This window comes from Odontomachus brunneus, unplaced genomic scaffold, assembly GCF_010583005.1.
Source record: "Odontomachus brunneus isolate Ranch 3 - 2012 unplaced genomic scaffold, Obru_v1 Obru_scaffold_144, whole genome shotgun sequence".
Lineage (NCBI taxonomy): Eukaryota > Metazoa > Arthropoda > Insecta > Hymenoptera > Formicidae > Odontomachus > Odontomachus brunneus.
This window is the reverse complement of record NW_022639594.1, coordinates 41,567-56,620: the sequence shown is the minus strand read 5'-3', so window position 1 is coordinate 56,620 and position 15,054 is coordinate 41,567. Positions and strand designations below refer to the sequence as shown.

The following is a 15,054-nucleotide window of genomic DNA, read 5'->3' as shown; positions in this document are numbered from 1 at the left end:
ATGAGAAGCGGATAAAAAGGCTAGAATATTTCTAGGTTTCAGAGACAAATGTGTCATATCTTTATTTGTTATCCACGTTTGATCGCACTGTAATAGTTATTACAAATTAACAATCACCTGTCGAGTTCTTGCTACATTAAATAGTATCTTATTACAATGTATGTACGATTATTTATTTAATATGACTTCAATCCACGATATTATATTGTCCATTTGACATTTAATGTCGATCGGATCGGATATGCTTCTGACGAGCAGATATCTCTAAATCTAACGAATTCCTATTCGTCGTCATTCTTGGCCTACACTCTTAGAAAGACGATTTACTATTAAATATCAAATGGAGAGTTTCTCTGGAAGTATCATTATTTATTCACGCTTGTATACAGATAAATGCTTGAAATAAATAAACGTATATACTATAGAGCTCATTATACACTATTCGTCGCGTTATTTCGCAGGAAAAATACAATTAGAACTTAACTATACTGAGGAATGAAAGGAACGGATGAATATGTAATTGGCAGTAATTCGATTCGCCGTCATTAGTCTCGATATATAGAAGATTAACTCGTGGCTCCAACTGCACGCCCAAGACAAGATAGGCAGTGATAATACACTGGCGATGAGCAGTATGCACTGACAATAATTCTAAACGCAAAAAACTTTTATAAAAAGAGACATGTGATATATGCGTATATATTATATAAAAAGGAAAGTGATATAAAAATGATTCTGAAACAACGTGACACGTGACGTCTAATACTCGACAATTAATGCTCTTGTCGCTCGCTCTTGAGGTTCCGTTTTGCCGAGACATGATGAATGTAAAACTCGTAAGCGATGACGACCGCAGTAGAAATACATCACCTTATAACGAAGGCGCGATACATTACGTTCAATTAACATTTAAACATTTTCGACATTGAGAGAAATGTCGCGAGTACAACTCTATTATTAGTATATGTACCAACATTTCTTTTTTTTTTTGGAATCGTAACTCGACAGTAACTCTCTTTCTTTCTCGACAGTGGAAAATACACTACTGGAGAACGGTAGCCATCTCGAGGTCAAATGCGTGCATGTGCAATCACGTGGAATCGTTAAAAAAAAAAAAATATATATATAGAAGCAACAATTAGCAAAACTAGCAGATTCGCACTCCTCTGACGTAAAGATGAAAGAAAAAAGAAGCAAACGAAAAACAGGAACACGCATATAATGTAGGATACTTATAACGCGGATTTATCGAATTGTATCTCGAGAGAACACAAGCTCGATATTAAATTGTGTATGACTTTCAGTAGAATCGTAGATCCATCTGTTAGCCGTTCGACTACAGACTAAGCGCGCAATAGCGGTGATAATAATAGCAACAAGAGATTCGTTTGCAGCAAGCGTTCTGCGTTAAGCAGAAAAAATAGAGAACTATAGACGCAAGTTGTACTGGAGTATTGTCGTTGTATCGATACGGATCTTACTTGACAATTCCCTAATGAAAAAATCAGTTTTCTTTATAAATATTAATACATTATAAAAATCTTCCTATATGCTGCTCGAATACATTATACTACATCGTAAATCGTACATATATAACGCCGTTTCAGGTTACACAATGTTACTCTCAATTGATTCTCAGTCTCGATCACGCGTGACATTTCGATTTACAAATATGCGCGCGTTATCGCACAGATAAATCATATATCGATTTAATATGGAGCCTGCGTGTTATCATCGGGATATCACTAGGGCTTAGCAGCAGTAATAGCAGCGGCGCAATAAAAAAAAAAAAAAAAAAAAAAAAAAAAAAAAAAAAAATAGTCTCACCATATATTCTCGCTTCTCGGCATAATAAAAAACTCATACAGCACAGGAGGAAAAATACAGAGCAGCCTCGCCGCTGATATCGAGGCAGAGAATCATAAAATACCGTTTTTGTCAAATGATACGTTTATATCACGTTCGTATGGCGAATTCGACTGAACATCGGCTTAGTGGGCTTGATGCGCACATTTAATCGAGTTCGCCATTACGTGTGCTAGGAAAATCGACGATGACGCTGTTGTGATGTTTGTGCACGAACGACGACGCGCGTATCGCTGCGGACTCGCGCCAAGATTGGAGCTTGCCGAACCACTCAATAGATCTTGGGCGCCGAACGATCATTGATCGGGCCGCTGGTCTTCCGTAGTGATGTGCCCCGTCTGATCTGATCCATAAGGGAGTCACGGACTTGCAGCGGATCCACGATAGGCACACGATTGCCCATAATGCGCCTGATGCTTGCGGACCTGCTTGCGCCGCTGTTACTTCCCTGCAACGTTTGCTGTTGCTGCGCTAGTTTAGCGTTCAATGTTTCGAGAAAACCGGACGCCGTAGTTTTGGTGTTCTTCTGATTGGACTGTTGCTGCGCTTCGATCAATGATTGTTTTCTTAACGATTTCGGACTGCCACTAGCGTTCACGCCACCTACAGCATTGTTGCTCGCCGCGGTACCGATGAGTTTAGCGTTCAGCACTGCCATAAAGCCTTGACCAACACCGCCCGGCCCTTGATTACCTTGAGCACCGACTCCTTGCTGACCGATCGTGGCTGCACCACCAACCGCAGCGGTAACAACTTGCGTACCAGTAGCTCCGCGTTCTTGCGATATCGAGCGAACAGCTGAACAGGAACGTTCCACCGATGAACGAGTGATTTGCAGCACGGCGTTATGCTGGATCGGATTGTTGTGTGCCTGCTGTTGTCCGGTGGCCTTTCGCAGAAGCGACGGACTAGCCGGGGTGTGGCGGAGTTCAGTCAGGGTTCTCACTGTCTCCGAAACAGAGATAGATCTAAGAGGGAAAAAAACGTTTCGATCGTAAAATTGATCGTAACTTGAAGTTCTTATGAAAGAATTATTTTATAATTTTGATTATAAATTAATATTTTATAATGGACTAACTATAATTTTTCCATTTATAGGGATGTCTATTTATGTCATACCTTTGAGGCGTAGGGCTGGCTGTGGGTGACGAGCCTTCCAGAAGAAATGCAGGTGGCGGAGGAAGATTCTCCGTCTCATCGCAAACATTCTCGCCGCGATCTTCATTGAGAGACGAGGGAGGCGCGGTGATAACGGTGGATGTGCGTCTTGTCGGCGGTGGTGGTCTAGGTACCTGCTGCATGGATCCTCTACGTGCCATCAACGTAGCTGCAGCGCCAGGTACATTCCAAGTATTTTCATTTTGATTGTGAAGGGAATGAGAATGTGGCAGAGTATTTTGGCTGCCATATCCGCTACTGGATTCTAAGCTGGACTCGGACGTTTGACTGCCGGCATCTCTCTCTGGGTTTTCAGTCTGCATCGAAATTGACAGAATGATAAGCCACATGAGTGAATATGAAGCGAATTCTTTTAGCGACGAATAGCGAAAGATAGCATTCATTTTTTTTTTTTTAATAAAAGCGTGAGACTGAATCATCTCCTATATTTCTACATGATTGCAATCTAGTTTTGCTTCATATCTATCATATTTATACAATATAATATAAATATGTTTGTTTTTGCAGTACTTTATCAGTTCCTGATGCCGTTAACGATGCAGGAGGAGGCGGCAGTGGAAGCTGCATTTCTTGAGCGCGACTAGCTGCTAAGTTCGCCAATTCGTGCATATTCACGTACATTGGCTGCTGGAGCTGATGAGTTGCCAGTTCTGCGTTTCATCATCACATTAACAGACTCTCGCAACGATTGAATCGTTTATGTTTACGGTAAGAATATACGAATCACTGTATGAACCTTTCGCTAGGTGAGCTGGCAAAGGTAACTTGGGTTTCCCCCGAGGACTGCCAGGCGCGTCGCTCTTCATCGGAATCGTCGGTCGTTCCAGACTAGAACACCTACTCGGTATGGGCGGACGTGTACCGCCATTATTTCTACGCAGTTGTATCCTAGATAGTTGTTGATTCGAGGAAGAACATGATGAGGAAGAGGAGACCGGAGAAGCAGGTTGACTATGACAACAGCTGCTACCGTCACGATCTGGAGCTTGGAATGTATAAACACTGAGCGCCGGTCTCTGATGTCCTTTCTCGTACGCTGTAAGTTCACAGGGTGAAAGCGCGATCAGTTTGTCGAATCGAGAATTTTCGCTCAAGGTTTTACAAGATCAAATTACATTTACAAGATAAAAAGAAAATAAAATTTGTTCACAGCTTACCGGAAGAGATAGTGTGTGGCCGTTCGTTCACTGCGCCCGGATTTTGCCGGTCATACTGAACGGACGTTTCCTGCAAATCAGGCCAAGTTGAAGTTGACACGGGTCTTGTTACAGTGCAACTGGTACTTTGATTACTTAGAGAAGACACATTCGATACCTAGAAACATAAGCCGCCTCTCTTAGTCGATTAAATGTATGATTTTATGGTAAAGATACGAATGCGGCATTCTGGAAATTAAGCTAGAGTCCGTCGACTAAAATCGCTGTAAAGGGGTACAAGCAAGTCGAGCAGCAAACTAATCACTAGGCAGACGGATAAGTCGACGAGATTTCATGTTGAATCTTCCCAATCACGCGTTCTGAGCGAATTGAAGCGCGTCAATTGCACTCAATTACGCGATAGCACGCACGTTATACATCAAAGAAACCACCCATACGTTCTTCTTGTTTTTCTTTCTCGCGCTCTGGGAAGACTCTTCGCGAAACGTCGCAAATTTTCGCGCCCCACTAACTAAAAATCATACCTGATGCTCGGAGATTGGTTGATTGTACAGCGTATCCTGAGACGTGAAACCGGAATCACGGGAACTCCCACTGGTCAAGTGACGCAACGTCATGGTGCCGCTGATGCTGGCGGGCCTGACACGACCGTCGACAGGCTACGACAACGAGTACAACATCGACTACCACATACACTAAGCTGCCGTTCGACGGGCAAATAGATGCGTCTCATGCTGTAATGTCTATGTGCGACGCTACTAGTGCATTAGCGGCTGTGGTACATTAATAGTGGTTACCACGTCATGCAATATACTTTAAAAAGATAAAAAAAAAAAAGAAGAGGAATGAGACGAGAAGGTGTAGTAGAAGGTAGGTAGAGTAATACGAGGTGGTAGGAGAGAACAGAAGTAATAAACCATCGATGCGTAATTACCTGAGAGAGCGATCGGTGCCATGGGTGTCCGGACGGGCTCGGGTGGCTTTTGCATGATCCACTACTGCTACTAGTTAGAGAACTGATCGAACACATAGAACTCTTCCTCGACCCAAGAGACAGCGACGGACTCGACGGCGGCGTGGCCAACGACCATTGAGTAACGTCGCAACCTTTTATGTCCGTTATTACCTGCTCGGATGCAGGCGGTAAGTGGTGCGGCGAAGCGGCATGTCTTTGCAACTGGTCGGAAACTTCTTGAAGATGCGTTAATTCCATTAGCATCGCTATCTCCTCGTCCTATACGATTGAATCGTGTATCGCATGAGATATGATATAGATTTCGCTGAAGTAAATAAACTGAAAGATAATTGGATGGTATGCTATTTCGTACTATCTACATATACATATATATATATATATATATATATATATATATATATATATACATATATATATATATATGTAGATATTGTAACGCTTATACTTAGTAATAAATCTAATGAAATATCTATGAAATGTACTAACAAGCACTGGTTTCAGAAATCGTGCAAGAAGACAAAATCTGCCTCTCTCCTCGAGAAGGGCCGCCCGGACGGCTTTACGTTCTGTTTCCTCTAAGCTCAGTCTTTTCTCTTGGACAACTGCTGCTGATGACTCCAACATTCGGTTGAGCTCTATGTCGCCGGAACATGTCCCGTGAACTTGCGATTGAACATGTAGATGAACTTGACCTTTCCGCGCTTTCTTCTTCTGAAGTCGTAGAGTGTCGGTAGACCGTTTTTTCAATTCCGCCCTCGCCTTCTTAAATTCTGGGAAGTAACAAATAATTGAATTATAAAAGGAGAAATATCCGAAAGATAATTACGAAGATAATAATGCAACAAATCGTTTACATACCTTTGGCATGTTCTTTGTCTAAATTGATCAAGGACTTTTTCCAATCTTCTAATTTTTCTTGCAAAGGTAACACCAGGCAATCCATAATAGCGCTAAGAAGAAATAGTGCATATAAGTAAATTGAGGTCCAATTACGAAATATCTATAAGTGCACGCGCGCGATAAAGTATCGTCGCATTTGAACGTACCTAGTGAATGACTTCATACGAGTTTCTACCGCTTTATGTCTCAGGCATATCCGTGTCAATGCCGTTCCAATTTCTTTGGTTGCACCTTAATCGCACACAAATAATATAATTTTAATATTTATCTTAATTTGTGTGTAGAATATATACAATACAAATATTTAACGATTCAAATACATAATTTTAAATAATGATTATATTTTCTATCATAATCTAATAAGTATCTAAGAAACTTACCTCTTGCATTTGTTGCAGCATCTGCTATTTTCTGAAAGGCCTCAAGATATGCGGAAATAGCCAAGATAGCAGCTCTGAAATAATATATATATCATGTGTTAAAAGTACTTTAAAGTTTCAAAATATAGTATAATATGCAATATAACTGAAGGTATATTATGTCACAACATGGAATAAATAAGATCTTTTGCATTAATGTGTGCTGAAAAAAGCACAGATATATATTCTCTAATAGTAAAGTAAAATGCATCACTGCAAAACATAAGGCAAGTAAAAAGATTCTTTATACTATATTTGAAATTGGATAAATTTTTCACCTCAAACATGTGTGCAACTTTGTAGCTTTTGAAATCAAATCTTCCCAAAGTGGTGCTCCATTCTATAAAAAAGGAAAACAGAAATCATTACAACACATTCAGAGAATCCAAGATTACAACAATCTATATAGTATTAGTCAAACATGAATCTAGAGTGACATTTGTGGCAGATAATATAATCATATACGCCCACATATTCTATTTAATCAGGTAATTCAATTTTATAGAATATATTTTTTACTTACTATAATATCATAACAAAATAAATAAAATGTTTTTATTTTCATTTACTGAAATTAATATTTATAAAAATGTAATGTAGTTTAATTAATGTAGTTGTTCATATTTAAAAATAAAGCACACATACATATGCTTATATGTCTAGATTATTTGTATATGTTTTGACTTGCTTAAGGATACAATATATATTTTATTGTAATGAAAAATATCCCTTTTCTTTATGTTCATAATTTTAAATGGAAATGTTTCTTTCTGTCTTAGTAAAGAGTATTGGTTTCATTTTTATTCACAATTCAATACACGTATGCATATTTCATAAGTTATATTTATAATCTCTATGGAATCATATAGTATTGAGTTATATAAGTGTGTTTTTAATAAGTGCTAACATATCAATGTTCCTTTAATTACATATTCTTTGTTGCATTATCAGTGTTTTAATAGTCATAGTTTTTATGAAGTGCAGACTTATGTAAAATAAGAGCATTGAAACTAATACAATAAAGAATTTGGAGCCAAATAGAAAAAGTTAATCTTAGGGATAGTGTAGATTAAAAGGACCAAACTCGAAATCAACATTGTGGCCAATATGACACGAGATGTCAAATGCAGCAAGTACTCGGTCGAGTCAAAAGGAACGACAAACACGTCTCTCACCTTCATGTCAGTGACGATCTGCTGAAACAAACCGCCCAACGCGCTGCATTCTCTCTCGATCGTCGCATCCATCTTTTCGTTGTCTGGCCTAAATCCTGGATCGACGAAGGACGCTCCGCAAGCCCGTTTGCGCACGGCGAACGCGCCGAAATCGCGCGACAACGACGAGTTCACTTTGTCTCATCGACGCAACGGACGTCCGCGGAAACGATGCACCGCCACGAACTGAGACAATCGGCGTGGCTAGTCATTCTCGGGCGCGCGTAAGAGAAAGAGAGATGAAGCGAGACACAAAGAAGAGAGAACTTGAGAGAAACGAGGACAGCGACGGTGATGAGGAAGTTAAGTGTGGACGCGTCCACGCGCGATGCGATGTGATTCGTCTAAGAGTGAGAAAGAGAGGAAAAGAGTAGACTCTACCTGACGAGTGTAAAACGGAAATTCCACTATGTGGAGTTACGCTGCTCTTCTTCGCTCAAATCTGTCTTTTTTACTTTCAATATTGTTGTCGCGACTCACGTAAACACAACACAAGACCGCGAACGACAGACGACGTGTGCACAATGGTGTACAATACGATCAAAACGTCTTCGTTTACTTGCTCTCTTGCGCTTGTTTCGTATTCACGTCGCGTCGCGTCGCGTCTGCGAGCTGATCTGTTTTCCTTCCTTCGCGCGGACGCTGGCTGTTGGATCGTTGCCCCCACGTCACCCTCTGTGCGGTGACCCCGTTCCAGAAATCGGGATCGATGATATTCGGTATGCACCTAATCGTTACCCCAAGAGAAAAAGCGCTACGGAGAGGAAGGAGGAGGAGGAGGAGGAAGGATAGAGGAAGAAAGAGGAGGAAGAGGAGAGCGCGAGAAAGACAGCTTCCGGATGGCATAAAGCATAGAAACACAAGATTGGTTAGTGCTGTTTTTATGTGTCGCTTCGAAACTAGGCTCCTAAAGGTCGTTCTACATTAATTGCAAGCCGATCGCAAGCGGACGCAATTCTTATTGCGACAGCCAATCAGAAGCATCAGTGGTGCTATTGACGTTTCTAATTGGCTGCGCAATAAGAGTTGCAATCGACGCAACTAATGTAGAACGACTTTTGCCAACACTGGACGCGTTCAGCGGAAAAAGTGCTTAGTGAGCAATCAGCGATTAGTTCTTAAGGCCGGTTTATGATGGCCGTAATCCGTTAACTTATGCCGGAATCATAAAAAATTGACCAATTATAGTCGAATTATAGAAGAATAATCGACTGTGACTGGTGAATTTTTTACGGTTCCGGTATAAGTTAATGGATTACGGCATCATAAACCGGCCTTTACAGAATATAGTGGGTGCTTTACAATTGCTTAACACATCTTGACACACACGTACACGTATACAAAACCAGTTTATTGGTCACATATTATTTAAATATCTTGTAAGATAATATGCAACCAATAAACTGGTTTTGTGTAACACAGTGTACGCAACTGGAAAGCACCCAATATAAAGTGAAAAAACACTAAGGGCAAATCAACTTTCTCACTCTGTTTTAAACTGCCAACTTCCGGCTTCACTTTACGGACAGAATGGGTGCGTTCAGGAGACACAACGGTTACACAACGGTTAAGTAATTAGCCAATTAATTGGTCTAAAGATAGGGATCTAACAGTAAGGACCAATAATCACTGACCGCTCACTGATCAGCTATGTTTTCTGAACGTAGCCAATGCTTGGTCTATGTATATACGCATTGAGAAAACATTTATTTCACTCTAACTTATTTCACAGTTTAGATAGTTCAGCTAAAAAGAGAGAGAGAGAGAGAGAGAGAGAGAGAGAGAGAGAGAGAGAGCAGACCTACGTTAAGCATGGACGTGTTACGACGAACCCGGTTAACCTACAGAACATTTGTAAATGTTATTGTTTGTCGATCTAACGCAATTACATCTTTCAAAACATACTGCGCCTCGACAAAGACACGAGTAAAGGTGCAACCGGTGGAGACCAAATTTGATAACAAGCAGCTGGAATCCGGATCATCTGTAACTATCGACGAAACGACGATTCGAAGGATCGAGAAGCTTGCATTAGTCGGCTTCGAGTATAAACAAAGCAAGCGAGTGCTGGAGGAAGCAGTCGCGTTTGCTGAACGACTGCGACGAGTTCACATCGACGAGGCAGTGCGTCCCATGTATAGCACCCTGGAGAAGGAGTATATTCACTTACGGGACGACATAGCGCTACCACATGATATCAACCGCCGGCGTGAGATTCTGAAGAATGCATCGGTGCTGGAGGAAGAATACTTTGTGGCACCTTTAGTGACAAGTAAATATAAGATCAAGTATATTCTATGTAATACTGATATAACCTATAATAGTGCTCAACAGAAAAAACTATTTTGCAATTATTGTAAGATTCGTGAATCTGATCGTTATAGTTCTTAGATTCAGCTAAGATTAAGAGCATACACTAAGCAGATTCACAAATTTTACAACTTCTCACAAAGTTATAAAGCAACTTTCTCTGCTGAGTATAGCCAATGATATCAGTTTTGAAATCTTTTATGAATACTTTGAAAATAATATTATTTATTAAAATACATTTAATATATAACCAAAACTTTCTGTACTGCAATCAAAGATGTCATGATTCTATTTGATTCGAAGTTACATTATGATTATATCTTGAGATATAATAGTATTAATGTTTAAAATATATACTGATGTTTTTAAATTTAACACAGAAGATATTCAGTAAAGACCCAAGTATATTTCATAAAATTACAATTATAGATAGCATTTTATAATTTTGTGTGCATTTGATTCAATGTACAATTGTAACTCTTTATACTTAATTTGCAAGATATTTTTTGCAAATATGTAAAGTCTATAAATTTTATCAGTTTTGCTTACAATTTCAATGACTAATATCCATGATAATATGTTGAATTTGGTTTTATGCCCAGCAAAAAGCAAGCCTAGCTCAAAAGAATGAGTCTGGAAGCTGTACTGAGGATTGTGAGCCCGTGCTTTCTCACACTGTCGGAGCGTGGCTTCACGTACGGACCTCAGGGCAGATTATTGTTAAGGAACCTCGAGGAATATTGGTTCATGCATTGTGTCACGATGCCACCTTACAACGTGTTCCCGTGCGACAGCTCGATCACTGACACGTTGCAACAGTTACAGAGCTTCTCCATGGACAAGGATATGCCGTTCGCGCTCGCCATGCTCACGACGACCAAAAATGTAGCATGGAACGAGTCTCTATTGAACGACACTGGCTATCGAGTGACGTCGCATAGAACGGCGAAGCTCAATGTGATTGCTGACGTATTGGACTCGAGGAACCTGTTGCACAACAAACAGAGAGAGCGCAAGGTATGGTGGCGCAAATTCGCCCAATATCCCTCGAGATTCGTGTTCGCCGAGGCAAAGAAAGTAAAGGGTCTCGACGTGACGGAAATACAGGCACGGTTTCCTTTCGGCAACATCACGGTCGAGACGATCGCCCATTATCCCGTTACACGCAAATTATATCCTCAGGTACAGTAACACAGCTCTTTTCTAAGTGAGATATTGGTGACGCAGCGATACAACTAGAGAGAAGGAATTATTTAAATGGATTATTTATTTACAGACTGAAGGTAGTAAAGATAATGTCGCGGACGTGCATATGGTCGAGCATGTCGCCTCTTTAGATTGGGGCTGTCTGGCTCTGCTCTGCGATAGTTACATGTCGGGCAAATCAACTAGAGCGTATATTCATCCTAAGTTATCGCCTTACAAAACGACGTTTCGCATAGAAAAACAAGAGAACGAAACTTCATCGGATTTAGAGGACTTGAATCGCTTTGTGTTGTATTTGAACAACATGCTCAGGTCAAACGGGATCCGTACCATATTGGCGAGCACAGAACAAGTCGTAGAGATGTGCTTGATACCATTTGTCGTGTCTGTGGATAGGACTAGTCTCAAGAATGGCATCGTACATGTAGAGGATCCTTCAATAGCTCTGAAGGAGCCAGTCCAGGTCGCCAATTTGGTAGAATACATCGCTACGTGTTGCTCGTGAATGGCACAAATCAACAATGCGGATCTTCCAATCAATGCGTCAGTTTATAAGATATATTGGTACCATTATCACTATATTTACTTACTGAAAGTTACAACAATATAAACTGTAAATATAAATGAAAATTTCTCTTTTTCTATATATATATCTTTCTTGTTTTTTTCCCAACAATGTCGTCTAAAATTTCTTGAATTTATATAAATTAAACTGCACTGACATGTAAATGACATGTACTGACAGGTGTCCGGTTCATGCCTCGTAATAACGCATATGATACAAATGAAGTACGAAAGAATCGACATAACTTAGAACATCGTCCTGCGACACGCGGAAAGCAAACATCGCCCAAGGGGATGGATACATGGGGCTGGGGAAGGAAGTGTTACGGAAGGCGGGACGATGCTGCGAGATACTCCGTACTTAGCGAAACCGTACTTAACGTACACTCGCGAGTGCGTATTCTTCGAGTCTCTAGGATCGCCGGAGTTGATCTTGGATTTACGGGCGACGCCAGTAGAAAAACGGGCAGTCGAATGTTCCTTCGATACGAAAGGACAATACTCAGAACAGAAGCTAAGCAGGTAATTGTAGCTTCTTGCCTTTGAGTACTTTGGTAATATAGAGGTAGAAGAAGTCACAATATAGAACCGTCTGTACCAATCCAGCGACTATAGCAATCAAGTCGTAATGATCCTCAGCATAGTAGCGGTATACCCAATTGAACAGATACAGGCCTCTATATGATCCCAGCGCGAACAGATAATGACTGGTGATGCTCTCTGCCTCTCCTGTCTTTGACACCAGGAATAACTGTGGCAGTATTGCCACTGACTCAAGGTAAATGCTGAACGTCCACAAGACCTCCACGAAGGATAGTTCATGATTGATCAGCAGTGCCAACACAAATGTAGGTAATATCAGGAATTCAATCCTGCGACAATTCATCCATCACTATGAGTTAAGAGCGAGCCAATGCTTGAGCATATTCAGGCTTGACACAACTTGCTTTAACTGGAGTATAACTTAAAGGTCTATCCATAGAAATTGGTTTACATATTATCATAATTACATACTGCATATGCACAAGGAAATCAACCAGTCATGGGCTATGCAGTAAGAGGACATATTTTATATTAGTCACTTTGTGCATATGAATCATATGCACAAATTATCATTATACAAATTTGTTTGGATAAACCTTTAGCCAGTTAAACCTAAGTTAGTGTCAGCTATAGAACTGGGACTCAGAGTATAGTATACTCACCTGAATGTGTCATGATTATGATCATATGTAGCTTTGAATTTCACATACATCAAAAATACTGTGGCGAGCGACGTTGCAATAAATACGATCTTCATAACTGTATTATATGCCGAAATGAATGTCGTTACCAGGTCTAGGTAACGACTGGTATAAACAATTGCAAAGAGAATCTGCGACTTGCCACTGATACCTACAAATGAACGAGACATTGGTGATTGCCGTTGGACACGTCGACCCAGGCCGCTCGATCGTAATACATCGGTGCGTTCATCGACCTATAGTATGGACTGCGCTATCCCTTACATTGTTCGCATATGAAACAGGATCCAGGAGTCTTTCTATCAATAGGACATATTGGCCGCATACTTGTATTGTCCTTTTTCCACACTGAGACGCACTTTCAACTAGCGTTACGCAGTCCATTCTATAGGTCGATCGGCACGTTCATCCGCTGCAGTTTATGCAGCGGGGACGCGCTGCGTCCACCGTGTAAAAACTACACGGACAGTGGGCGGCACTCACCGGCGCAGCTCCGCGTCTTCCATATCTTCAAGAGAAGTATAATAATGGCTAGGAGATGCGACAGGTCGCCTAAAAGCCGAAATATATTCATATCTGCGCCCGCGGAAACGTAATTCTATGTAAAAAAAACGCGAAAGCGACAGCTCGCGTAACTCGGCTCTCCAGCAGCACACAAATATGACGTGGCTTCGGCTGCGGCTGAAGCAGATGGCTGACTCCCCTTTCGAATACACTATGCTAGTGGAGCGCGTCAGTGGCAGTTGGATACTCCTGGTGCTCCTCCGGCACGTGGGGTCTATTTTATTGGCTGTGTGTTATCTCAGGAAGACGTTTGCCGCGAACACAGTTTTTAACCAAATTAATCGATGAATAATCAGCAGAATTGCCAACACCAAGTTCTAACTGTATAAATTGCCGTTCAACAATAATAAAAATAGAGTCAATAATTTTTTTCTGCGTTAACAAAGTGTTAATAGCAGATGATATATTTGTGATAATTTTGAATTGTCGGAATTTGGTAAATCATCTTGGGCTGCGTTCAGATTCCTTACCAGGGTGCACTCTAATACAAGAAGTGCTATAGTATATGTGACATATACTATAGTGTTTCTAGTAACAGAGTGCACCCGGGTAGGGAATCTGAACGCACCCTTGGGCTGCGTTCAGATTCCCTACCCGGGTGTATTCTATTACTAGAAGTGCTATAGTACATGTAACATATACTATAGTGTTTCTAGTAACAGATGCACTCGGGTAGGGAATCTGAACGCACCTTGGAGATGTTACGACGGTTGTGTTCCAAAATTCACTGCCAGCACTAAAAAACTATAGTTTATGTTACACCATGGACGTAGGAATATCTGGACGAAGCATAAAGTATTTTTGCCAATCGTAGTTTATAAAAATTATAAAAATAATTGTCTATGATTGGTTAATTCTTACGGCTTACTTCTTACTCCAAGCTTACTCCGCATATTGTAGACGACGCTTAAAGCCCATTCTACAATTGCGTGAACGTGGTTGTAAGTGGTTGTAAGTGATTACGACAACCAATCAGAGTAAAGCAATCAGTGAATAAAACATTCGGATTGGTTGACTCTTACGTTCACGACTACGCTTACGCAATTGTAGAATGGGCTTAAGGGATGTTTAAAGGGATGTCTACATTGGAAGTAAATAGCAAGAAGTAGGAAGTAAGAGTAAGAAATTGACCAACCACAGTCGAATGTGAGAAGAATAATCAAATATGATTGGTCAATTTCTTATTCTTACTTCCTACTTCTTACTGCTTACTTCCAATGTAGACGTCCCTTAAGGCTGCGTTCCGAAATTTACTGCCAGTGTTAAAATTCTATAGTATACGTAACATAAACTATAGATTTTCAGTACTAGCAGTGAATTTCGGAACGCAGCCTAAATTGGAAGTAAGTAGTAAGAAGTAGGAACTAAGATTAAGAAATTGACCAATCATAGTTGATTATTCTTCTCACATTCGACTGTGGTTGGTCAATTTCTTATTCTTACTTCCTACTTCTT

At 40.6% G+C, this 15,054-nt stretch overlaps 4 protein-coding genes across 9 annotated transcripts; 2 read left to right on the top strand and 2 right to left on the bottom strand.

Annotated features, from left to right (window-relative positions):
- Positions 1–28: 28 nt before the first annotated feature.
- Positions 29–8,575, bottom strand: LOC116850415 (protein MTSS 2). 6 transcript variants are annotated; one of them, XM_032828685.1, is made up of 14 exons: positions 8,093–8,574; positions 7,673–7,897; positions 6,776–6,837; positions 6,459–6,532; positions 6,225–6,309; positions 6,037–6,128; positions 5,665–5,948; positions 5,137–5,436; positions 4,727–4,861; positions 4,203–4,359; positions 3,782–4,081; positions 3,556–3,695; positions 2,986–3,341; positions 2,138–2,834 (listed from the first exon to the last, which is right to left on the bottom strand). In XM_032828685.1, exons 2-14 carry the CDS (start codon positions 7,742–7,744, stop codon positions 2,138–2,140), a joined length of 2,754 nt encoding a protein of 917 aa, XP_032684576.1. In that variant the 5' UTR covers positions 7,745–7,897; positions 8,093–8,574. The 6 variants fall into 6 exon arrangements, with proteins under 6 accessions (XP_032684578.1, XP_032684577.1, XP_032684579.1 ...); XM_032828687.1 differs by having other exon boundaries at positions 29–2,834; positions 4,203–4,272; positions 7,673–8,573; XM_032828686.1 differs by having other exon boundaries at positions 29–2,834; positions 7,673–8,572.
- A 666-nt stretch (positions 8,576–9,241) lies between these two features.
- On the top strand, positions 9,242–10,112 carry LOC116850397 (glutamyl-tRNA(Gln) amidotransferase subunit C, mitochondrial). The gene is made up of 3 exons (XM_032828633.1): positions 9,242–9,277; positions 9,632–9,983; positions 10,096–10,112. Exons 1-3 carry the CDS (start codon positions 9,242–9,244, stop codon positions 10,110–10,112), a joined length of 405 nt encoding a protein of 134 aa, XP_032684524.1.
- Positions 10,113–10,610: 498 nt separating this feature from the next.
- LOC116850418 (DNA polymerase subunit gamma-2, mitochondrial-like) lies at positions 10,611–11,875 on the top strand. The gene is made up of 2 exons (XM_032828696.1): positions 10,611–11,203; positions 11,298–11,875. Exons 1-2 carry the CDS (start codon positions 10,649–10,651, stop codon positions 11,730–11,732), a joined length of 990 nt encoding a protein of 329 aa, XP_032684587.1. The 5' UTR covers positions 10,611–10,648; the 3' UTR covers positions 11,733–11,875.
- On the bottom strand, positions 11,271–13,795 carry LOC116850419 (ER lumen protein-retaining receptor). Its single transcript, XM_032828697.1, has 3 exons — positions 13,519–13,795; positions 12,997–13,186; positions 11,271–12,663 (listed from the first exon to the last, which is right to left on the bottom strand). The coding sequence occupies exons 1-3, from the start codon at positions 13,607–13,609 to the stop codon at positions 12,306–12,308; spliced, it is 639 nt and encodes a 212-aa protein (XP_032684588.1). The 5' UTR covers positions 13,610–13,795; the 3' UTR covers positions 11,271–12,305.
- Between the last annotated feature and the right edge of the window lie 1,259 nt (positions 13,796–15,054).

What these genes read in the sequence shown, in the direction of transcription:
- LOC116850415 (XM_032828685.1), bottom strand. Translation starts at nt 7,744, where the DNA reads ATGGATGCGACGATCGAGAGAGAATGCAGCGCGTTGGGCGGTTTGTTT. An exon ending in AGACAAAGAACATGCCAAAG is followed by an intron (nt 5,949 to 6,036) that starts GTATGTAAACGA and finishes GTTACTTCCCAG; the next exon opens with AATTTAAGAAGGCGAGGGCG. An exon ending in GGCACCGATCGCTCTCTCAG is followed by an intron (nt 4,862 to 5,136) that starts GTAATTACGCAT and finishes TCGTTGTCGTAG; the next exon opens with CCTGTCGACGGTCGTGTCAG.
- LOC116850397 (XM_032828633.1), top strand. Translation starts at nt 9,242, where the DNA reads ATGGGTGCGTTCAGGAGACACAACGGTTACACAACG. An exon ending in GACACAACGGTTACACAACG is followed by an intron (nt 9,278 to 9,631) that starts GTTAAGTAATTA and finishes GCCTCGACAAAG; the next exon opens with ACACGAGTAAAGGTGCAACC.
- LOC116850418 (XM_032828696.1), top strand. Translation starts at nt 10,649, where the DNA reads ATGAGTCTGGAAGCTGTACTGAGGATTGTGAGCCCGTGCTTTCTCACA. An exon ending in CACGCAAATTATATCCTCAG is followed by an intron (nt 11,204 to 11,297) that starts GTACAGTAACAC and finishes ATTTATTTACAG; the next exon opens with ACTGAAGGTAGTAAAGATAA.
- LOC116850419 (XM_032828697.1), bottom strand. Translation starts at nt 13,609, where the DNA reads ATGAATATATTTCGGCTTTTAGGCGACCTGTCGCATCTCCTAGCCATT. An exon ending in GAAGACGCGGAGCTGCGCCG is followed by an intron (nt 13,187 to 13,518) that starts GTGAGTGCCGCC and finishes GTTCATTTGTAG; the next exon opens with GTATCAGTGGCAAGTCGCAG. An exon ending in CATAATCATGACACATTCAG is followed by an intron (nt 12,664 to 12,996) that starts GTGAGTATACTA and finishes GAATTGTCGCAG; the next exon opens with GATTGAATTCCTGATATTAC.